This window comes from Pleurodeles waltl, chromosome 3_1, assembly GCF_031143425.1.
Source record: "Pleurodeles waltl isolate 20211129_DDA chromosome 3_1, aPleWal1.hap1.20221129, whole genome shotgun sequence".
Lineage (NCBI taxonomy): Eukaryota > Metazoa > Chordata > Amphibia > Caudata > Salamandridae > Pleurodeles > Pleurodeles waltl.
In genome coordinates this window covers 1,339,200,134-1,339,224,633 of record NC_090440.1, presented here as the reverse complement: position 1 = coordinate 1,339,224,633, position 24,500 = coordinate 1,339,200,134, and the positions used below count along the sequence as shown (strand labels likewise).

Below are 24,500 nucleotides of genomic sequence, written 5' to 3'. Positions count from 1 at the left end.
TATGCATCCTATCTGCATCAAAACCATTACCCGTGGACACCGACCTATTTTTCTGGATCTGTGGTGTGATCTGCAATTTAAATTGAGATATCTGCTGCCTGTGATTTGTGAAATTACGAGGGAAATGAATGGATAAGTTATTTCTTCATTTGTAATTATTTTTCAACTTTCTTACGGGAGGCGACCCCCAAAAGTGTCAATTTCATTTCTTTCGGAGCCTGTCCACATCAGTGTGTGTGCTTGGCTGCTTTCGAACGATTATTGGCAGGACGTTGGGCTTCTTTGCATACCTGTTTTGGGAGCAGTCTATGTGGGAGGGGCGCCGGGCGGACTTGAGCATTTCCGGAATCACCTGCACTAGCTTAATATTTGTATAACAGACTTACTTTGTCTAGTGGGATCGCCTACCTGGATCGCATTGTTTATAGCTCTCCCAGAAGCCGCGTGCACTGCCCTGTTAACTGTCACACCTGCTCTGCCCGTTCCCTGACCAACTCGCTTGTCCTATTTCTGTAATCTCCAGTTCTACTACTTCTTGTTTCGCCGGATTTGCGTCATTTCCGGTATCACCTGAGCCTCTCAGTTTACGACAACCACTATCAACATTCGAGAGAGCTGCCCTCAGCCGGAGCAGCGGAGGGGATGGAGCTCAGGAGCCTTCTGCTGCTGTTACTGGGTGAGTCTCGGGAGCAGTGCGGCGGGCCTCACCTGGCAGGGTTGCAACAGCGTCGGTGGGATCGCAGGATTAAACTGGCGCATCACAGCCTAGTTCTGGCATAGGGTTTTAACTTTCCAGTTCGTGTGCATTACGCTCAATAGAGTTTTATCAGCGCTCCTCGGCGAGGTTACTATACGTCTAATGGAACTTTACTGGAAGTTTTCAGGGGACCGCCATCAGCACTTTTAATCAGTACATTTACATCGATTTCACCCACTTTTCTGAGCATGCCAGCTACATTTCTAATGGGCCTTCAGCTTTGCCAGTACTTGTAAGAAGTAGTTTCTCCGCTTTCATCGAGACGCTTCTAACACTTACCACAGAGTCGCTGTTATTTTGTGACATTACTTCTGGTAGTTTCCATGCCTTCAATCAGTTAGTAGGAACAGTTATTAACAATGTTGTATGTGGTTAATGTGTCCGCATTAGTATATTTTCGCAAAGATATTATAGTTTTATTTCGTCACTTGACTACACTATTGAGAAACTGTCCACATCTTTATATCGCAAGTGGCACAGAACTAGTATATTTTTTTAATCAATTTGCTATCTATTTTGTGGACAAGTACTTACACTTCTCGTTAGGGCGGCATTTTAGAATTCGTACGTACCCCCTTTATGAGCACCGGGCACTGATGGTGGCCCCCCGAATGTATTCATAGTTTTATTGATGGAAGGCAGCATTTTCATCTATAAAATGACTGTATCGGACAATGCAATGGAACCAGGGACAGCCCTCCCCCTTTATCAAAATATGTAGAACTTAATGATAGGCCTTAAGCTGCTTTAAATCAGAAAGAGTACTGGAAATGAGAACTATCAGGAGCAGACTCCATGGAACATAAGAAGCATTGAGTAGTTAAGAGTAAAGTTGGACGTGTGATATCTGTGTTTCTTGGGAAATGGGCAAGTGAATGGGAAGGTGCTTGCTTCTAGGGTTGCTTATGAGCTATTAAACAATTGCGTGCTTCTGTGCATTTATTGCAATTACATCTTTAGGTGGATAGCTTGTTGATTCTTTGGGAGGATTTTACTGTTGAAATTAAATTTCTTCAGCACGATATCAGAGAGCGTGAGATATCAACCCAACTATAATAGGGAAGTGTTTGTTGGTCCCATAATATTTGCGTTGCATATGTGTGACACCTTTGTCACTCATTGTTTTTTTTTTTTTGTTTTTTTTTAGCTAGCAGAACTTTACAATGTTCCTTGACCGTGCAAAGTGGACTTACGCGAATCAGCCTAGATGATAGATTGTGTTCCTTAAAATATTGAAAAATTGTCCAGAAGTGTGAAGTTGTAAAATTTAAAATTTCAATAACAATTTTCACACTTAACAGCCTTCGGGTACCCTTCTCATTATGTTGCACCACAGTGTGCAGGTCAGGTTTAGGAAAATAACCTTTTATCATATTTCACAACTATTATTCATGGGTGTGGAATTTAAGAAAATATCTACTTGTCCATGGGACTGATTGCTTCTTAAAACTACTTGTCCTGTAAAAAAAATCTACTTGTCCCTTTGGTGCCATGTAGTACGGCGACACATTATGGCAGCAATCTCATTATGTAAGAGCTCTGATACTAGCCTCTCTGATTATGCCAGAGCTACTACCATAATAGGGCTTGAATACTTGCAATTTCAATCCCTACTATAGCAATTTCCTTATTTTGCCACCTTTCCGCAGATCTGCATACTAGGGCTGGAGGAAGCAGTAAGCAATAGTTCTAGGGCTGGAATGATTTTGAGTCTGCAAACCTACTCACTTGTATGTTTTAAGGATTTTTCACCAGCTCTTCTCTAATCTTTTTCCATAATGAGAAAGGTAGTAAATGTACTCCTGACAATGGCAGAAGTAGAAGTTCTTTCAGGGTTGGAAAAAAAGTGGTTAGAGGAAAGTGAACATACAAACGCTCAATAGATTTTCATATGAACAAATCTACACATGCCTATTTGCTTGAGCTAAAATACAGTTCACAAATATTTTCTAGGTGTACAGTTTCCTGGTCTACTTCTGTAAGTTCTTGTGACTTCATGAAAGCCACTAATTCAAAGGCATATACCATGGGTACACCTTTGTTGTGATTTTTCTTTAAGAATTGGGTCCCTAATTAGGTCTGGCGTTAACAAAGACATTTTGTTTTTATTAAACTTTTATTTGTCTCTCTATCAATAGGCTGCCTTTAATGTGGGTGATCACACTCTGCTCTTCAAAAAGGAGCATATTGGCACATAAAGTAGTTTTGTTCAGTGCCAGGAACTACTGTGGCAATCAGTGGTGTAACCAAACTAGAGGGGGCCCGCTGCAAAGAACATGGAGGGGGTCCTCACCCCAGCCTCACTCATGGCAGGTGCTGTGCTGACGGGGCCACCTGGATGGAGCGGCGGGGCTCCTGTTACTTCACTGGTAGCAATGTGCGTTTTTTGAGACCAAAACCTTTTTTTCTTTTTGCCAGTGTTTGTTACAATGGTGAGGGACTTGCAGCTCCCACAACAATAAAGTGTTATAAAAGCCAGGTCAAACAAGACACGTGTTGACGAAACCAAAAGGCTCACAAAAAATGTTGGATCGGTTGGCTTTGCCAGTGCTTGTTTATTTTCATGCTTCCGATAATCTTGTTAAAAACGGTTACACTGATTATTGGAAATAATAGCATGCATCAACACCTTTTACTAAATTACTTTTTAAAGAAATAGCACCTACATTTTCATAGTAGCAAAACATTATTTTCCTTATTTGCATTTTTTCTGAACATTTTATTTTGAAAGTAATCATCACCCTTGCTTACAAGCTTCTGCAAACATTTGCATCTAATTAGAGAGCATTCTGGGAGCATTATACTTAGCCTCATATTGCTAAACTTTTCAAACATGTGTACACTTTTATTTTTATTTTTATGGAACTACTGTCCTTATCCAGTCTGACATTAATACATTTATTTACACCGCTTACCCTTATAATGAAGGCTTCTCATTATTGAACCCTAAATAAAAGTTCGAACAGCATTAACATATGGACACACATTACCTCAGCTGCAAACGGTTCCCGCCTACTTGTCCAAAGGACAAAATAAACATAAAAACTTTTTGCCCTTGACCCTAAACAATATGTCCCGGTCATTGGGAAATAGGAATTCCATATCCCTGATTATTGGTGTGTTTTTTCAACAGTGGTTTCTCACTTGTATAATGTGATTTTGTTTTTTTCCCCCCAGAGTGCTGCACTCTATTGACCTGAATTGATGGATTGTGCTGGTATTTAACTGTAAAAGCCATAAATAACATAAATTAACTGACATGGTTTTCAGTGGTGGCTGCTGCAAACCTCATGAAGAGGGGGAGGGGTGCGAGGGGCAAATAAAAAATAAATAAAAAAACGTACCTGTCCTGGCGCTGCCGACCTCCTCACTTCTCTCCTCTGAAAGTGTCCCAGCAGTCCCTGGGACACCAGCACAGGTCTCCCCCCCTCCCCCCCCCCCCCCACAACACACAATCATGAAGCTGCTCTCATGCTATACCTCTCATGAGAACAGCGTCGGGAATAGTCTGAGCAGCTTGGTCTGCCGCTTCTCACTGCACAGGAGTCTGTGCTGTTTCTCCAACCCGGCTGTGTAATACAGCTGGTTTGGGGAAACCTAAGTCTGCATGTCACTTTGGCCAGCCTAAGACGGCCAGCTAAACTAACATGTGCACTTGAGTGTACTATATTCCTCCTCCTGCCTCCCACGGCCCAACCCCGCCCCCTCCCTCCACATGCTGACTCAGCTAAAACAAAATACTGTTTTCTTTTTCAGCTGCTGGCGCTTAGCCAGTGGGGCGACGCACCTCCACAATTGCAGAGGAGCCGCTGTTGATGGTCTTTCTATAGTTTTGCTTGCTAGCAGTGCATGAAAACTGACCACTATTTACAACCTTCCAACTCTCTCCTTCCTTTCCATCCTCGACATGCCTCCTCTATGAGCACAGCCTACTCCAAGTCGCATGTATGTTTGCATTAAACCCTATTAATTTATCCCTGCAAATTTCCCACACCTCATTCCACAACTCACCTCAAAGATCAAAACCTGTCATTTAAGAGTCATAATCTGCAACCTAACAATACCTAATTCCCTGTAGCTCATCTATTAACACTGACAATAGGTGCATCAATTAACCCCCCCCCCCCTTTTTTCTACTAAAGATCTAACCCAACTACTGTTAATTTAGTCTACCACCTAGGACCTGGAGTAAGTGCATGTAATGGTTTCCTTTGGAGCATAATACTAATCTCAATAACCAACAACAACCAAAAAAAAAATAATCCCTGGGGTTTCCGGAGCAGTAAACTGCCAGGTGTAAAGTGCTACCACGCCTTGAACGGTGTAGTATTATACAAATGTAGTTACAATACAAAATATAACCCAAACTAATTCTAATATAAGTCTTAGCAGTCGCACAGTTGATTGTAGTTCATATAGGGTACATACACACACACACACACATGCATGCGCTAAAATTGCTAAAGGTCATGTTCATCACCTAGTATTGTGCCAGGACACACCAAAAAAAAAACACCTATTACCAATTGAACAGGCATGGAGAAACTGAAGAGAAATGTTGGATGCTGCTGGCCAATGGAGGTCTTTAAGTTTGTCCTCCGTTCCAGGTCTCTATAAAGTAAGTTATTGTGACCACTTCTTGACACCTCACAATGACAACAGATATGCAATGTAATTAACAAAGTTTATCTCCTCAGATTTCGTGACCATTTTCCCACTATCCTATGCCTGGTGTGGAGCATAACATTTAAACAAAATGTCTCAGAATGGACATACCAGTGAAGTTACCAGCTGAGTGTGCCATGAGTATATGAAATGCCACAAAGAAAGATACAGATTATTTCAAAGATGGAAGTTTACCGAAAACCCTTAAGTGCGTGCCTGCCTCCCACACTGCTAAGCGCTGCGTCCAGTAACATTGTAACCGCTCCTCAGTGGTCATATTGCACGCCTTAGAAAAGTTTCCCACCCAGGATCAAAACAAAGACAATACACTTCCAATCACTCTCCCTACACGGAGTAGTGTGTTACCCATATAGGCAAGCGCTTTAGTGTCAAACATAGGGGTAGTAAGTGCTATATATACACATTGCAAGACAATACAATTATCATTAATTGTTTGGTTTTAATTACTCTACTTTAGTGATGCTTGTGGGATTAGGTTATCAGACTATCTCAATAGGACCTAAAATAAAAATAAATAGAACAATCTGTCAATGTAACTAACGGTAGAGAGTGCTTATTTCAGAAGCTGCAAAAATCTATTCCACAAGCTTTAAAATCATATTTGTATCTGTTCAGGGCAACAAGCAGCTTTTTCGCTGTTGCCGTGAGGAACAAAGTGTGTAGGAGGGTCAAAGAACTTGTCTGTGAGCACTGGATCGCTCTAGAATTAAAGGACTAGTACAGACATGCAGTCCATGAACAGTTCCATATGATCAAAACCAAAGGTGTATCTGTAGTTAAAGAGTAGTATGTGAATGTAGGCACTAAAATAATGGACTGAAAAATTTATCTCATTAAAAATGTCTGTGTCAATCGACCTGAAAAAGGCTTTCGATAGGCTTAACTGGGGGTACTTGTGAGAGGTGTTGAATCGTATGGGGTTTGGTCTGGGTTTCTGTAAAGGGCTTAAATTGGTCTATGAGCAACCCATCGGCAGGTTTCATGCAGGTCCGCAGCGTGGGCCGTACAGCAGGTGACATGGCAGGGGTGCCCTCTGTCCCCGTTATTGTTGCCACTTGCTATTGAGCTTTAGCGCCCCACATTCAATCAAACATGGCAGAGTGGGGAATCAGAGTGGGAGATGTCACTCACCTGGTGTCCCTGTATGCCACTAATGCGCTGCTGCTCCTGCTACTGCCACAGTCACCAGTCCCTCTTCTGTTGAGGTGTCTGGATCACGTTGGGTAGGTCTCTGGTCCACCTATCAACGTTCGGAAGAGCCTCCTATTCCCCATGGAGGGACTGTTTTTGCCCACCTCATGTGCTCCCGGATTTAGCACTGAGGTGGGAGCCTGACAAATTTCGATATCTGGGGTTACTGTTTGCTCATACCTGCGACAAACCATATGAGTATGATATGGAGAGAGTGATTAGGGGTCTCCGGTCGTCGATTGACCTCTGGACATTGCTGCCACACTCTGTCATGGGACTGGTGGCGTTAGCAAAAATGCTGGTTCTGCCGTGCTACCTGCATACTCTGCAGAATTCGATTTGTCCTCTCCCCTTGGCCACATTTATAGCGCTGGATAGCCTGCCGAAAACACTGGTCTGAGCGGGCGGGTGGGCGAGGCAGGGTCTCCTTAGGTTTATTAAAGAGCAATCTTAAGAAGGAGGGAGGTCTGAGACTCTGGGACTTGCAGGCCTATTACTACATGTCCCATATACAATATGCCACTAGATGGGCAACTGGGGAGGACAGCCTGGAAGGAAGACTCTTAAGGGGAATGCTTGGAGATAATTAAGCGGTGGCGCTTCTCATGCAGGACTCCTGCATACCGGCACAATGCATGTACTTTATTTGGCAGCTCCAGCCATTCAGACAGATACCGGAGACAATGACAATGGCGGGAGGGAAGTTGAGACCCTGGGGGATGTGTACCCGAGTGACACCTTTCTTTCGTTCTCTGAAGCACAGGCTTGTTTGATGTGGGCACTGGTCAGTTCCTCCAATATGAAAAGCTGGCAAGGATGGCTAGGGGGATCTGGATTAGTTTCCCACAAGCCCCTCCTCCCGCCCTGACATTAGAAGCTGTCCTGCAACTGGACATCTTGTGATACACCAAAATGCACATGTAGAGAGCCCTAAAGGGTGATGCTACTGAGAATCAAGGAGGAAGTCCAATTAGACAATTGATATTGGTGTCCAGCTCCTGGATGAGGAGTGGGATAGGGCATGTAATCAGGTGCGAGCAGTCTTGAGTAATGCACAAATCCAGCTTATACAACACAATTTCTTAAATCCTATGTGTTTTACTCCGGTGATCCCTCGAAGGTTTATGTGGGGTGGAAGGGGATGTCCGCGTGTCCCATGTACCTGCGGCGAGGGCTCTTTTCTTGTAATTAGCCTGGAATTGCCCCGCTGGTGTGGCGTTACTAGGAGTTTGTCTTCGCTACATTGACAGCGGTTACAGGCCTCCCAATGGAGCCCTGGGTGCTGCAAGGTATCCTGGGAGTGGCACCTAAGGAAGAAAGATCCAACATAAATTCCTGAACTTAGCGCTGGTATGAGCTCACAGACGAGTTGCGGTCTGCTGATTGAGTAGCAGGAGCCCTCAGTTTCCCTTATTTTACAAAGATGTTAAGGGATGGGTCCTAGCAGGACAGAAGCACATTAAATTGTCTAGACGAGATGGCAAGGTGCAAGAGAACGCGCAGACAGGGGTGGTGCTCCTGGATAGCTTTGTTGAAGGGGCGGAGGATGTAGTGGATCTCCCTGGAGGGAGGAGCTCTCTGGCTGGGGAACACACCTTAACTTCACCTGCCACTAATAAAACGAGGGATCTGGGCGCCCCCCCCCCCCCCCGGAGGGGAGACTGTAGTCCCTTTGGTGAAGCTGCTGTCTTTGCATGGGGGTTGCGAGGAAGAGGAAGGTGTGGCTGTATGCCTGCCATGGATTGACCTGTCTGTACTATGCTGGATCCTTAGACTGGGTAGATGTGTTGTGTTTTGTGCACACTGCTGTTCCATTGCGGTGCAACATATGAACATTTAACAAAGAAAGTTAAAAAAAAAAAAAAATCTATATATCTTACACCAAATTAATGGCCGTTCATCAATATCTCTGTACAAAAGTGTTGACTGGCCTACATATTCATTACAGAGCTTTTGCTGTCACATAAACTGGCATTAGATTAAAAATAGTAAGTTGCCCTAGCCCCACACTTAAGTGGTAGGAAGTGAGTTCGGTTGGAATTAGAAATATGCAATCGGTTGCCATTTTTCCCGAGGGAGATTTATATGTTGGAGATATTTTAGCAGTTTTTAGTTAGTCTGTTTTCCAGTCTTTGCTTTCTGGAGTGTTTCCTCTTGGAAGGCTTTCTGGCTATTCATATCTCTAGTTGTTGACCCCTGGGAACGTTTCACACCTTGGCAAGCCGTGGCTTTCTAGCCAACACCACCTTCAATACTAACCTGTTTTTTGTATTTTATTACCCTCGTACCTGCAGTGAACAACATAACTACAAGTAATAGAATGCAACCTGCTGTTGATAGAAAACTAGGGTTGGCTGAAAGTTTTGCGTATGACTTACGGCAATTTGCAACTGAGGGATTTTCGGCCAGAGGCTTCTGTTAGGAGTGATGCCTCACCTGGTATGTTGAAGTCACTTCCTGTGCATCCTGCCCAGCCTGACTACCAGGGCTGCATTGCAGGGATACGCACAACGCCTGTCATCCGGCTTACAGGGCCTTTTGCGCAACTGATGCATCTTCTTCCTGTTTTTTTCTTGGCTTCCTTTACAATCAATAATGTGCTCTTGCCAGGAACAGCCGAGGCAGCAGTTGGATGACAGCCGCTCTGTCGTGGCACATTGGCACCCGATTCTGCAGAGTGTGAAAGCCTAATTACTGTGTAGGGAAGAGCGATGTGTTTGTAGGCGGTGCAGTCCTGCGATACAGGGACCACATTATGTTTGTCAAGTCTTTTTAAGTCTGGCTTGACAGTGCAGCTGTCTTTAGAACATATAGTTACGAATTATTTAAAGAATGGTACTGCGACGTTTGGTTCCACCCAGAGGGAGTTTTACTCTGTCACCTGAAGCTGATGGCTATTTCGTTTATCCCGCCACCACAAAGGAAGTGCATGATGGACGCATAAGTTACTATTTTATATTTGCAAGGTACATCAATCATCGTGCTGTTTGTCACATTCACTTATCTCTTGTATGGATTCAGCACCCAAAGCATTTTTTTGAAAAATCTTCCCCCAGCCCTGGTAAAACCAGTTGGGAATGCCTTCGCGTAATAAACTGCACTTGTGCGTAAAAAAAACAGAATGTGTGAATGCCTATGTTTTACGTGCGATGATAAATGATTGCATACTCATTGCCTTCCCAAGGATTGATTTTGTCCAGGTTAGTTGTCTTTAATGTGAGTGGCCTGAATTCCAGGTCATGTGTTCCTCCTTTTTCTTTTATGTGAGATTGCTGCTCCTTCAGGAATTGTACTTGACACCTTGACAGTAGGTATACGAAAGGGGACGATAAACGTTTTGGAGAATAGACACCATCGTACATCAACATCCCAAGGTCTATAACTTATCCCATTATCTGTGTCCACTGCAAGACCACTGTCAGAAGATGTCTTCCAAGAGGTGTATGCTAGGTGTAGTTCCACCCAGGGGAGCAAAGCCTTCTCTCTATGGTACAGTCCATTAACTCTCACTTTTCGCCACTGGTGGTCAAGGACTTGGTTTCATAACTGAATAGGACATGAGACACTGGCATATACTTCTTGGGTGTTAGATGGGATGTTTCATCTGAACATAAATTAAGATGTCAGAGGGGGAGTGTGCGATGGTACTGACAAGCCTTGAGATGTTACACTGGATCGGTATGCAAGTCTGAAAATAAATGAAAAGTGTCACATGGGCTGTTTGCAGTGTCTCTAAACCTACACCAAGGTTTTACATGTAACATTTACCATGGTTCTGATCATATCATGAAGTGACACGTGGAGAGCTTGTGATGGTCTGCTCACACAGTTGTCCCACTCCTATGTGGCATTTGTGGTGATTATGAATCTATATTGAATCATCTTATACTCTAATGGTTCAAAACATACACTGAGATTTCCATGTGGTCCTTGCAACAGATGTGAATATATACCTGTTTTTCAGAAGTGGTGCTTTGGGAAAGCGCTAAAAATGGTTTCAAAAGTTGTAGCCGTACATTGAGGCGTTACTTAAAGTGTTTGTCAGGGTTCTGAAATACACTTTGGTTTCACAAAAGATGTTGGTGACTTTAATTGCATCTATTGATGTGTTGCATATGACAATTCTGATGGTTCAGACATACATGAAAATGCTATAGGGGGTGTTTGAGAGGGTATAAACGTGCACAGAGGTCACTTTTGGCTGTATGTGGGGTTTTTGAACACATAATGAGGTATCATATGGGCTGTTTGCAGTGGTTTTCAATGGAAATGTTACCTAAGGTGTGTGCATGGTTCAGCATGTTTGTCATGGTCATAACCGTACCATTAGTTATCACATGGGTTGTTTGAAATCCTTAACATTCTCGCGGATATCATATGATGTCAGATGAGGTGCTTGGTTCTGAGCATCCTGGATATCATATGAACTGCTTGTTTTGGCTCTGAACATACTTGCTAGGCCATTGGCAAACACTGAGATATCAGATTTGGTGTTTCCAATCATTTTCAACATACTAAAAGGCCTTACACAGCACATTTGTGATACTTTGAAACATATGTTGCGGTGTCCTGGTGTTTGCTGTGGATCTTCAGAACTATCCAAGGAATGTCACATGTGGCACTATTGATGGTTCTGAGCCAGCTCTGTGCCAGATCTGCATTGTTGCTATGTACCAGAGGAGTGAAGAAATGCGAATGTTTTGTGAAATTTCACAGGATGTGCGCAAAAAACACAAAACTTTGTTAAATTTATTTATTTTTGGCCCCTCACATGATAATTGAGCCCTAGTGTAAACCTCATGTTCAAAGGTCACCCTAGATACGGGCTAGGGGACACTCACGAAGAAAAAGTTTCTTTCACAATACTTTTTCTGCTGGAACCAGTTTGAAAGACGTTTTCTGGTCGAATTAGTCTCCCGCAAGACATTTCCTGCTTTAAACATTACCTTGTGAGAACATTTTTGCTCAATATAGACCCTCATGAGAGTTTTTCTTTGCTCAAATCTGGCCTCCGCCTAAAAATTGTGCAAAGTTTTTGTGCTTTCAAAACTCAGAAACTTTCATATAACAAGAGATTGGGAAACTTCGCACGTGTAATAGAAATGTTTATGAGTCTAACATACCATATTCAGGCCTGTACGTAATGGAGGTGTGGTAGGGCATTTTGTGATGGTTGTGAACATGCTTGTAAAGTCTATGAACATACACCAGTGTCTCTGGTTCTTCTTCGTACAGTCAGAAGATTTTCAGCTGGAGTTGTACAGTCAGAATCTGATGCCTGAAAATGGCTCACACATTCCCCGTCAGATCTTTTCTAAATGTCATGGCTAAGACGAGCTGTTATTTACTTTTTTGTGATCAGATCTTGTCCATGTTCCAGTTGTAAACAACGAAACTGCAGATGTTTTTCCAGTGTGAGTTGTTTGGTTTTACTTTGTCATCATATCTAGGACCTCTTGACAAGCTTGGATTTAGGTGTCATAAAAGTGATACAGACGTCTTCCAGTTTTCAATTTCCCCATATATTATTCTTCCTTCATCTTGAAAACCGCATATTTGAAAAGCTGAACCCTGCCTCTATGTTAATGGTATTTTTATGAATGCCGAGCATGCTTTGTCAAAGCACCCTAAGTGACTTCCTTTTAGAATTCTAAGCAAGCAACGACACACGAATGCTGAGCAAGCTTTTATAGCAGGTTTATTGACTTTTCTAGAACACTCAGCAACATATGTCGAATTAAGGGTAATGAGATATAAGCCTCTGCCTTGTCCTCTAGAATGATTAGCAAGTTGTCCCATAGCAGTTCAGTGACATTTCTTTAAAGTTTTGAAACTTGTCACCGCAGGGTCATTGTAGCCTCTTTCTCCCTTTTTTGCACTCACTAGGCCGTTCACCCCTATATTTTATTTAATCATTTATATAATGCTCACCTATTACTGAAACCTCATATTGGTGCGTTCTAAATTTCAGGTTCCCATTGGTCTTCCAAGTTGTGCTCATTCTATCAACCGCATGTAGATGAATACTGAGTTTGCACTGCTGTGCATGGAGCTTCTGACCTGAAGTTTACACACACCACACATCTGCAGTGCGCACTAGGCTAGGGAGCAGTCTTATGTTAACAAGTAAACAGGACCAGTAAAATAAAATTTAATGCATGTAACTTGTGCATAAATCCGATCTAGTCTTCCAGGACCAGCTGAGTTTTCGATTTTAAGGGGCTCCAACTGTGTTGTCTGCTTTGACTAGGGAATGTGGTTTATATGTTTGGCTTCCTCTCTTCTCTGATGGTTTCTAGTTCCCTACTTTTAGGTACAGCATTAGTCAAGACTTTGTAAGATTATATATAATATGTACTTAGAAGTGCTTTCTGCCACCCCTCTTCATCCATTAGTTTGTTGTGCTATTCACATATTTTTCTGCCCACTGTGGCGTACAGCGTGTGTGGGGGGGGGGTGAATCCATTTCACTGTCTTTAACTTCATTGCGAGTGACGACATTCTGCTCTTTCACAAGGAGAACGTCCACACTCAAAGTAGTTTACTTCAGCGCCAGGGGCCACTCTTGCAATTTGAGCTTTTTGACAACCATGTTTTTTTGTTTTTTTTGCTTTTAGACAACGTATTTAAAAAAAATAATAATATCGCGAGCCTGTCACATCGCTCAAAATAAAGTTTAACAAAAAACATGAGAAAATACGCTTTGACAAAGCACAAAGGCGACAGCCAAAGCCAGACTTATTGGCTTTCCCAATGCTTGTTTTCGTTTCTCCTTGTCCCAAAATGTGCCTTCGGCGGGATGTTTGACATCGCGCGTGTATAGAAGAAGAGATTTGCTATCACACTTGTAGATTCAATCATGGAGTTACACAAAAAAGTGATTGTGTATGAAACAATGCCCCTCATCAGATGAAGGCCTGCCCGAACAATTGTTTCAAACCCCTCTCTCGCTCCCTCTGTCTTACCTTGGTGAACGATTATACCTGCACCAGGGCCCTTATCTTGTTAAGTGTTGGGATAAATTAATTTACGTAGGTACATGTCAAGGCTCCCTGACGAACTATTAATCATTAGCTTTTTAACGGGCACCTCCTAGGTGTGTCGTCGTCGGAACGGAGTCTCGCCCAAGGTAAGACCGGGCTGCTAACTTGTTAGTCACATTTCCAGAATCTCGAACAGCAAAGCCAATAGGTCTGCTATTGCAATATTTGCTATATAAATTTAGCAACAAAAGTCATATAAAATATGATAAAAGCTTTAAATAGTTAAAAGTGTGTTTCTTTAACACTCTGTAGTGTTTTGATTTGATACATCACTGCATCAGATGACACTTAATAAAATGTTCTGAACTTGCACTTAAAACCATTCCTGAACCCACCCCCTTGACAACAACGCCATAAGTCAATTAAGAGGAATGTCGATTGTAATCTGCCTTTACATATAGCTAGTATTGGTTTTATATATAGATTTTTAAAAAACTTTTTTATTGAACAATTGCACAGTAGACCGCAACACGATGAACAAGTTAGTCGTACAGTGTATACATTGATCAGCGTAAATTGTATCGTTTACCTGGATGTCACAGGTATTGTGAACTGACTTTTTTTCAGTACGCATAGATGACAATCTTAACCCCCCTCCCCAAGCTGGACTTTTATAAACTGCTTGCTGCGCCCGTTGGCACCAATCCATATAAATTTCCCAATCCACAATGCCAGGTGGAGGGGGGGATTTCACGCTCATCAAGTCCATTTTATATTGCACGTAGCCTCCCCAGCTACGGCAACCAACCGAGTTGTCCGGTACCTATGCCATATCTCCTCACCTCTGATATTTAGGAGGTGCCATTTGACCGTCAGGGGGGGGGATCTCTTGTCCAGTGACTTGGCCCATTATCCATACCACTCCCGTCAGAAACACTGAATTTTAGTGCAGCCCCATAGTATGTGTAAAGGTTCCCACTTGCCCTCAGCTGCTCAGACATAAGGTAGAATCAGACCTTCCCATTCGGAGCGGGAGCACTCTGAAATAGTACGACCTGTGGTTTTATAAATAGATTAGCACTATATTCTATCAAACCAAAACACAAGAGGCTTTTTTTGTTTATGGCACACTCTGAACTGAATCAGTTAAAGGGGCTCTTAAATGTGACGATCAAGGAAAAGAACACAGTGAAGTAAAATGGCTTTACCAAGATTGCATCATTTGGTACACGGTGGAAGCCAGTATTTGATCCTGTGCTTCCTGGTAACACGTTGAGCAATTTAGCCACTAGACTGACAAGAAAACTATTCATGTCTTCTTTATCCCGTTCAAACCCATAAGACAGTGCTGGTAGTTAATGTGTGGCAGGAGCTAAAAAATTCACTGTGTTACATAAATGCACTGATCGCCTGTGGAAAACTCTACTTAAAAACAATTTTGATCTTAAGGGAAAGCACAGCACAATGTGTTTGTTATTATGTGCATGTTACTTCTTCTGACTTAAAAAAACAAAACTATTTTCAGGAAGGATAAACACTCCGGAAAAGGCAATTACACATATTAGTAAAAAAAAAAAAGGTATCTGGGATCCCAGAGAGTTGGCACTTATGGTGCTACAAGTCTTCAATGAAACACATAGAAGAATGTAGGTCGTCTGCAAAAAGTTTCACATGTTCTGAAGTTGAACTGTTGAGAAGCGTTTAAGCTCAGACAAACACTTTAGATTTTATTTGCACTAAAATATTCTGCACTTAGCAGCTTTTGTGCTAAAAACTACATAAGAGGAAGGGAAGTGTGCAGTATTTAAGTCCGGCTCTTTTTTGACAGCCAAGTACCCTTGGTCCATAGGCTGAGCCAGACATTTGAGCCATGTTAGCATTGCTTGGCTTGCTCACCTAAAGCTGTTACCATAGTTGTAAACCATGAAGGGTTTGCGAGGTTATGGGTAGTGAGGTATACGCCTGCTAAAGGCTGGCTGTTATACAGTCTAATAGAAGAAGGGTGGGTAGGTTAGTACATGACGTTCCCATATTGCTGAATCGTGGCTGGATACCAGGTTTACCCACTTAAGGGATTATTTCAAAATTCTAATATATTGTGAGAGCTGTAGTCTTGGTGCATCTCAATTGAATTAATGAGCTTCACAATTTTGACTTGAAAAGACAAGCTTTAGATGGGTGCATAACATAGTGTTGTGCTGTCCTGGAGTAAGTTTAAAACCCTAGAAGTCACCCCGTAGCAGGGGATGGAGAATAGCAAAGGGGTTTTAAGTGAGGGGTATGATTGCTGTCACCTGTAATTTCAAAAGTGGCCTAAAAGGTAGAACATTAGGTGGTGAAACTGGGTACTTTGTCAGGGTTTAGGAAACGTAGGGAACCAAATGTTACAACAAGTTGAATTCGAGTCTCTGCTTAAAGAAATGGTGGGATTTGTTTGTGTGTTCAGTTATAGGGTTTGTGGTGGAGAGCCAGTGAGAAGATTGTCTGGTCTGCTAAAAGACCCCAACGAAGACAGATGGAGACGCACCACAGCAGCCATTTCTGTGCCAGACAATTTCTTTCATTTGTGGAAGGGAGTCTTTCTATCCATTGTTTTGGTGTGGATAGTGGGGAGCAACTCTCAGGCAGGAGGAGATGCAGGGTGGATAGGAGGATATCAATCACTTTCATTGAGCTGTAGGAGGTCTGTAGTCTGAGAATTATGTTTTGGTAGTGTGTCATCAGAGACGGAGAGAGCTGTGTTCCAAGGAGGTTGGGAATTTGGAAATGGAGTAGGGAATCCAGGCCAAGATGTTTGCCGTATGATGCTGGAGATGCTGTGGTGCCACTGTTGGTGATCTGCTCTATTTCAATAGGAATTTGGCAATTGGCCTCCTTCAGGACAGTCACTATCACTGTGCCTTTTGACTTGGCGATCAAATTATTTACTTCCCAGGCCCCAACCCTCCCACTAATGGCAACCTGTTTATAACCACAATCTTTTCGTTCATTTATTTTTTGCTCCTCACCAGTATGAACCTTCCATTTTATGATTTATCTCCGGAGTAATCATACATTTTAATAAATCGGAGCCAGCCTCCCATTCAGGCACTTTTAATACAGCAACATGAGATTTTGGTCTTATAGTGTGCCAGCCGGTGAAATAATAGATTTTTTTTTCTGCTGAAGATTTCTTTAGAGTTGAAGTGGAAACCTGTCAAGCTATTTATTTATTCAAATTTTTATCAAGCACATATCAGGGCCAAGGTACAAAGGCCAAGAGCTTTGCAAATGCCAGCAAAAAAAACATACAGAAAAAAGCAGAAACTAAGCATGGAGAAGGATAGCAAATAGGAGAGAGACCGAGTGGGATGGAAAACCTCAATAGGTGACAAGTTACAATAAGTCTAAATTAGAGAAAATAAGAGCAACTATACACAAGCCTGAGAGTTCAGTCATATGCTAATTTTCTGGAATGTTGAGACTCCATGAATAAGAGAGTCAGTGCTCCGGAGTTGATGAGTGCTGCTGCAAAGCTTCAGTTTGCTGGCCAAATAATGAGATTGTCCATGTGCAAAACGTTGAACTATGCAGGCAATTTTGTACCTGGATCTGTAGTCAATAAGGTGACAGTACTGGGGAGATGTGATGAAAGTAACAAGATCATGTGGCCATACAAGCAACAGTGTTCAAAGAGGCTTTAATGGGAGTAGGTGAGATATTGGGAATAGCAGGAGACATGGCGCTCCTATAATAAGTCTTGAAAGGAAAATAGCTTGGATTACTTCTTTGAGGTCTTATTCAGGAAGGAACGGTTCGATGCTATGAATGACTTTGAGTTGGTAGTTTGCATGTTTAGCAGCATGACTGAAGTTGTCCAGGGTGAAGCCAAGATACTTGGTGTTATTGGTAGTCGATGGGGAGCAGCCAGGAATGCTGTTTGAGCTTGGCCACTTTTGCCTGGGCAGAGAGGGAGGCTGTGGTGAAAAGAGAAAGAAGTGGTTTAACTTGGATTAAGCTTGAGATGGGGTGAGATCATGCAGAATGACATTTTGACAAGATTATTGGTCAATTTAATTGGCCGATTGTACAGAGTGGGGCAAGCACAGATCTTTGTGGAACACATGGGATAATGGATACCAGGTGTGACAGCATGTTCCACCTTCACGAGATGTGGATGATTTACCTAGGTAGGAGGTGAATCAATTCAGTACTGGGCTTCTAACACCCATGCAGTCTTTTAGAGTGTGGATAAGGATTTTGTGCTTGACTATGCCAAAAGTTGCCAGGAGAATAAGGAGACAAATAATGCCTTTGTTCAAAATCATGAGTCCATCATCAGTTATTTACAGAATCTCAGTCTCAGTACTCTGACCAGGCCTGAAACCGATTGAAACGTGTTGTGCAGATTGTTCTCTTTAATGAACTGGTTGAGTTGTATTTTGGCAAAGTTTAAGTCCTAAGATTAAACAATAGTAGCTGAGGGTGTCAGGAAAATCAGAGGGCGTTTTAGTCCTGGGAAAAGTTGTCCAATTTACAATGAATCAAGAAACAATCCTTCGTGTTGAGACAGATTGATAAGGCTGGCCCACTGGGGCATGAGGACATTTCTCCTTTCTTTGGCATGCTGAACAGAAAGGGCATCATGGAAGTGATTTGAAGGTTAGGTGGTGGTGATCATGAGCTCACCTGGAGATGCCCCTGAAAGTAGACAAGTTGGTGGGTGATTTATCAATGGGAGTACTGTATGGAATGGTGGAAGTGATTAGAATTGTATTTTTTATCTCCGTGTCAAAGAAGAGGGCAAATTCATCACTCAGTGGGTTCCTGAAAAAGGTTGTTTGCGAAATGAGTGTACTGTTAAGCACTAGGGTGTGGGAATCTCAGAGTCAGCAAAGACACGAGGTCGGCAAGAATAATGTTGTTGGTGCCTCTGGTCATTATTTTAGGTCTTTTTGGTAGACCAGGTGTCATAGCCTTAGAGAAAGATAGCTCAAAAGAAACTTAATGTGGGTCAGACCATTTGACAGGAATGGGGTGGAAGGCACTTATGAGATCTTTCCCTGTGTGATCAAGTCTAGTGTAGCCCCTTTTATACGAGTGGGATTCTGCTGAATCCCAAAGGAAGGTTTCAAAGGTTTGGAAGGCCTTGTCCCTAGGGTCATCCGTGTGGAGATGAGTCTCCCAGGGATACATGATGATGGTTAGACAGATCCAGATGTGAGGTGATGAAGACAATACAATGTTCAGCAAAGGATTTGTTGTTCCTGGGTGGATAATAGATAATGTTGACTTTAATGGGTTTGAGGGTTTAGGGCTCAATGTCTACAGTGAGACATTAAAAAGATGGTCAAACCTCTGTTCCTGCACATTTGAAGGGAACAGATCCTGTGTGAATTACTGCGTCTCTGCCACATTTTTTGTCTTCTTTGTTGGAACGTGTGATAACCTAGTTATAGGGGAATCAGAAAGTCTAGGAATGACCGAGCGGTGTTGTTGAATCAGGTTTTTATCAAGAGCATATGGTCTATGTTGTTGATTGAGACTGCAGTCCAAGTCTTGGTTTTTCAGTAGATCTGCAGTTGTGGAGCATTCAGCGGAAGTTAGTAGTGTAGGAAGATACATTGGTGATAGATTCTAGAGAAGCTCGAATAAGATTGGAGACATTGTTATGGATGGGCAAATGTTGGAGAGAATGTGATGACACAGGTGTGGACAGAGGAGAAGGAGGGAGAGGCGAATATAATGTTTGAATGGAGGGTGGTGGAGGTGTAATGGGAGAAAGAAAGATTGCTGGTAGGGCATAGCTTGAGCATAAGGTTGGCAGAGGAAGAAGAAGAGATGGGAGTGAAGATTTTGTTTGTGGGATGAGGAGAAATGAAGAGGACGGAATAAGGGGAGAGCTGCCTTTTCTAAATCGATCTCACCTTACCTCTGAGACTAACCCTGCTTCTTTTCTCAGCAGGTGTATCTAGAGTTCTCTCTGTGACTGTCAAGATGGATTCTGAAGTGTTCGGAGTTATTGGGGGTCAGGCAAAACTTCCGTGCAGCTTTAAGTCTGACTTTGCGATCTCTGAGAAGGTGACTGTGGACTGGAAGTACAAGCCACAGAATGGAGGTCCCCTGGAGATGGTGAGTTGTCTGAACGAGGTTCCGAAACCTAGAAATACTGATGGTGTACTGCAATTAAGTTATGGTTATCGTCCTTGTGTTGGTGTTTTATTTCCACTGCAAATGTTATGTGTTAGTGTTTTTTTCCACTGCAAATGTTACAAGGCATACTTTTTCTTTCGTAGATTTTGCATTACCAGGGTGAAGCATATCCGACAACCACTGGCATCTTTAAGGGCCGCATCTTGTGGAAGGGGAGCATACCTTGGAAAGATGCTTCTATTGCCGTTGAAGGCCTGACCCTACAAGACAATGGGACCTTCTATTGCACCGTCAAAAATCCCCCCGACGTCTTCAGCAACCTTCCACACACAGTGTTCACAGTGACTGAGAAAAGTAAGTGCTTCAAGTATGAGGTTGAGCAGCTCTCAAGGATGAGGTTGAGCAGCGCATGGTCCAGTGTGTATACATTTTTATTCAGTAACTAGTCTGACTCATTGTGATTTAATTGCACCTACTTTGAACCTAATGGTTTGAATAGCGAGACACAAAATTGTAGATGGAGATTAGTTGAGGTGGAGCGATAGTAGATACAAGTGAAGAGTTAGTGCGAATGTTAGATATAGGGTTAATATTAACATTATGATATGGGTTGAGGGTAGGCGTTGGGTCAATGCAAGCGTTAAAAGTAAGGATAAACGTAAGCTTTATTCTTGGGAGAAGAGTTTCATAAAAGCAAGGGAGATTGATAGTGTTAAAGATGAAAATTAAGTTTAGAATTAAGGACTTAGATTCAAATCAATATATTTTTTTAACACTTTGCACTTAAACCATTTGATTCTAATCAGATGCATAAATCAAACCGCTTGAATATAATCTGATCATCCCAGTGCCATTATCCAGTGTATTGCCTATGAAACTGATCTGTTGCTTTCTTTGAACAAGTTGTTGAGAGACAACCTTCGCAGAGTTCAGATTTCTTCCATTTGCAGGTCCTCTGCTGTCATTTTAAGTATGAGCCTTTTGAAGATCTTAAGCGATTCTTCCCTCTTCACTAAGAGAAAAACTATCATTTCTTCCTATTACCAATTTTAATATGGTCGTTTGCTTATTACACATCCTGAAATCCCAGCCACTTAATAAGCATCAGATTTTCCAACTATGGAATCAGTAACAGATGCTTCAATTAATGCCTTTTAAGGTGGTGTATTAACTTTTTTTGTTTTGTATTCTCAATTGTAACTGCACGTTCAGTCGTGTTCAATGAGATTTCTGAAGTACATGTTTTCGTGCACTGGTTTACCTAAGGTACCTGTTCACTTCTTCTCTCAAAAGGCATCTTTTTTCAACTCTCTGAAACTACACTCTTGTCTATCCTGGTGTTTGCACCATCAACGGTCGTGGTGGTGCTGCTGCTGGTGAGAATGGGGAGGAAGAATGGTGTTCTTGGAACGCGAAGGAAGAGCGTCAAGAAGTCTTCCATCGAAGTCTCCAAAGAGTGAGTGTCTGGGGGAGGGTAGAATTAGATGTTATGGGATGTTTAATCTTTTGCATAGGTGAGATAAGCTTGCTTCATGTGCCTTGTGCGCTGTCTGGATTGTATATCAAATGGCTCGTGGTCCTCATGCAGTCTACAGTATGTTCCTTATACCCACTTGTTTTTTGGTTTTTTTGTATGCACCACGTGCCTCGTGAGCAGGTAGGTCATTCTACGCAGGATTCGTGCACATCATTCCCTCGTTCCTTGTGCACCTAATGCACTATTTGTCATGAGCTAAAGGCCCTTGCCTGTCATATGTCTGGTGGCCCACCAGTCCTTCTGAAACTGAATGCCTGCTGCAAACTGTATAATTGCTAACACTCACTGACACATTAACTTGTGTGCCTTGTGTACTGCTTTCCGTATGCCATATTACATTCTTTGGCAATGTCTCTGTAGTGTGACCCCACTGCAGGTCATGATTGAGACGCATTGACACATCTGTGAGTATGGATCCCAGTGCTGGGAAAGGGGATGGGTGATGATGAATAGGTCTGAGGAGCGCAGGCTGATGTGTATATGTTGGTGTAGTGGATGTATTACAGACGTAGCGAGTTTACAACTGTGTGTGATGCCATAATAAAAAAGCGTGGACTGCTGCAGTTCAGCATTAAGGTGCATTGGCAGAGCTATATGTGGTTCCTTTTGGGGTCTTCAAATGGCTCCCACCGGGCACCTGCAGGCCAGTAACACATTTCCCTCATCACTAGCAGGCTTGACTGCAGCAACCCCCACCTCATCAAACTCGCATAACCAAGCCTGTCCAAGAACTCCACCGGCTTCCGATCCAGAAGCACAAACTCTCCAAGCTCCTTACACACCCACAACATTCTACACAACTCGGGTCCAGTCTACCTCAACAAATGCATCCATTTCCCCACCCCACCAGGCATCTCGCCTCAGCCAGCCTACTCCTCGCTCTCGCCCCCTGCATGGGACAAGCCAAAGCTGGGGGACTGTCTTTCTCATACATCACCCTCAAAGTGTGGTACACTCTCCCCTTCCACATCGGATCAGCCAACTTTGTCCTTGAATTCTGAAGAAACTGAAGACCCAGCTGTCCCAGTAGGCTCCCCAGACAGGCCAGTCTGCTCTTTCACATGCACCAGAACACCCTCTGTTGATATGTGCCCTCTACAAATAAGAATAACATAACCGGGCGCAGCTGCACTTCCAGAACTTTGGTGGTGTCAGACCTGGATAATGCCGCTTCGGATGAGTGAGTCGAAGTTGTAGATGATGCGGATCTACGTGAGGTGATTGAGAATGTATCTTGTTGTACTGAAGCCACCCTCCCCCAACATTTGTTTTACATATCTGTGACCACTCTGCATGTTAAATCTCTCTCTTACACAGGACCGGCATGGACAGGAAGCCCGGATGCCTGATGCGCATGTGCCTGGGATGTGCCAACTGCATTGATGTAAGTCGCACTTGGCACACGTCTTGCACTAAAGTTATGTTATTAGTCCTTTATGGGATATTTGTTCAGGGTGGCGACACATCTAGAGCTAACTCTACTCGATCGTAAGAGCCAAACCCTGAGGCTGAGTACTGCGGTGTGGCTGTCAGTCTAACTGTTGCCCACATCTGTCCCTATTCAGAGGGTCTGTTAAAGAAGGATGCACTGCCGGGGTACAGCACTAGGGAAAATATTTGCTGCTGAGTCAGGGTGGAATTAAAAGGGTAAGACTGTTTGGGGACATGGCTGCAGTTAGATACTATTGTCACTGCAAGGTGATGCCACATACTAGCAATCCCTGTTAAAAAAAAAAAAGGCAAATAACGTTACCGTTAGAAAACCCTTTAGTGCACAAACGTGGCCTTGTAAGAATAGTCCGTGGATATAGCCGAATGTCAGTATGGAGATGTGTGCACTCGTTTCACCACAGCCGCTACCGTGGTTGGGTGTCAGGGGGTTGTGCATCCCAGTGGAGCAGCATGGGTCCAGCTTTCCAATTCAGCGCTGCTGCGACATGAGGGACTCAAACGTGTCTTGGGGGCCAACTTATTTCTAGGTTTCAGATAATAAAATAGCTTATTTGCTTAATTTATATTTTCAATAATTAACTCAGATCGACATGGTAGTGAGAGGGGAAAATAATGAGTTTTGCCTCCCAACCAAACCTTCATCAAACCTTCATCATGTTCCAGGCTGCAATGCGATTTAAAGACTTAATAGTTTTGTACACCAGGCACTTCTGGCCGACTGTTGATCCCGTTAGCTTAATTTGTGACCATCTTGTTTTGTCTCGCCCTCTGCAGGACTCAGATGACGAGCAACATGTTCCAGAGCGCTGAAAGAGGATTTTTGGTGACACTGAACTCTTTTTAATGACAAAAGACATGCCTTTTCTATAGGTTCCGAGGTGTAGGTGGAAACATTGCTACCCTTCTAATCAACTCACTTCTTGTGAGCATACCTTTAAGGAGCTGAGAAAAGGAAATCTCCATCGTCCTATGACACTTTTTCTATTTTTATAGGAATATATGTATATATATATATTTGTTTACAAATTGAAATATTTGCATGCGCTTCAAACAGTATCCTGCTTAAGAGTATGTGTTTGTACATATTTATTTAAATGGCCTACAGAACAAAACAAAAGCAATGTTAGCACGTATAAAATAGTTTATTTTATCCAACTGGGTTCTTCAGTTCTTGTAGATATTCTTAGTCATATGACGCAAATCCGTTAGATGCCAGTTACTGGGAAAACAATTCAGTCTGGTGGTAGTTTGGTACTGCTGCCATAGGATGAGATGATTGTGTAAAGCATCTCTGTTGGGTGCTGCGATAGGGTGAAGTCATGGCATTAGATGCTTTGATGGGTTGAAATTCAAAGTTGGATGCTATGACTGTGAGATGCTTCTCCATTAAATTATGTGAATTGTCTTATTTGATTACGGTGATAGAGCAACGCCCCTCATTGTCATTATTGATAACTGTATGCCACTCGATTGTTTTTTTTTTTTCAATTAGGTTTTGCTTTTAGTAGTCATATGACTGTAAATTAGGCCTCTGTTGGTTTTTACTGATTGGTTGATGCCTCTATGGTTGAATATGACCGGATGATGCACTCAGTTAAATATGTTTTGCAGATTTTTTTCTCGCTCCACACCGTTGTTCTTTGCTGCTTGCATGATGCCTCTGCATTGGTAACTCATTAGGCAACGCTCCCACTCTGCATGTAGACCTAGTTAAGGATGCACGCGCAGCTTTGAAAAGGACCGTTCCATCGAATGCGGCAGA

General features: G+C 42.7%; 1 protein-coding gene across 2 annotated transcripts; it reads left to right on the top strand.

Moving 5' to 3' along the window:
* Window positions 1–334: 334 nt before the first annotated feature.
* Window positions 335–24,160, top strand: MPZL3 (myelin protein zero like 3). 2 transcript variants are annotated; one of them, XM_069224735.1, is made up of 6 exons: window positions 335–676; window positions 19,559–19,728; window positions 19,893–20,103; window positions 21,043–21,205; window positions 22,604–22,670; window positions 23,513–24,160. In XM_069224735.1, exons 1-6 carry the CDS (start codon window positions 643–645, stop codon window positions 23,546–23,548), a joined length of 681 nt encoding a protein of 226 aa, XP_069080836.1. In that variant the 5' UTR covers window positions 335–642; the 3' UTR covers window positions 23,549–24,160. The 2 variants fall into 2 exon arrangements, with proteins under 2 accessions (XP_069080836.1, XP_069080837.1); XM_069224736.1 differs by having other exon boundaries at window positions 503–676; window positions 19,562–19,728; window positions 23,513–23,698.
* Window positions 24,161–24,500: the final 340 nt, after the last annotated feature.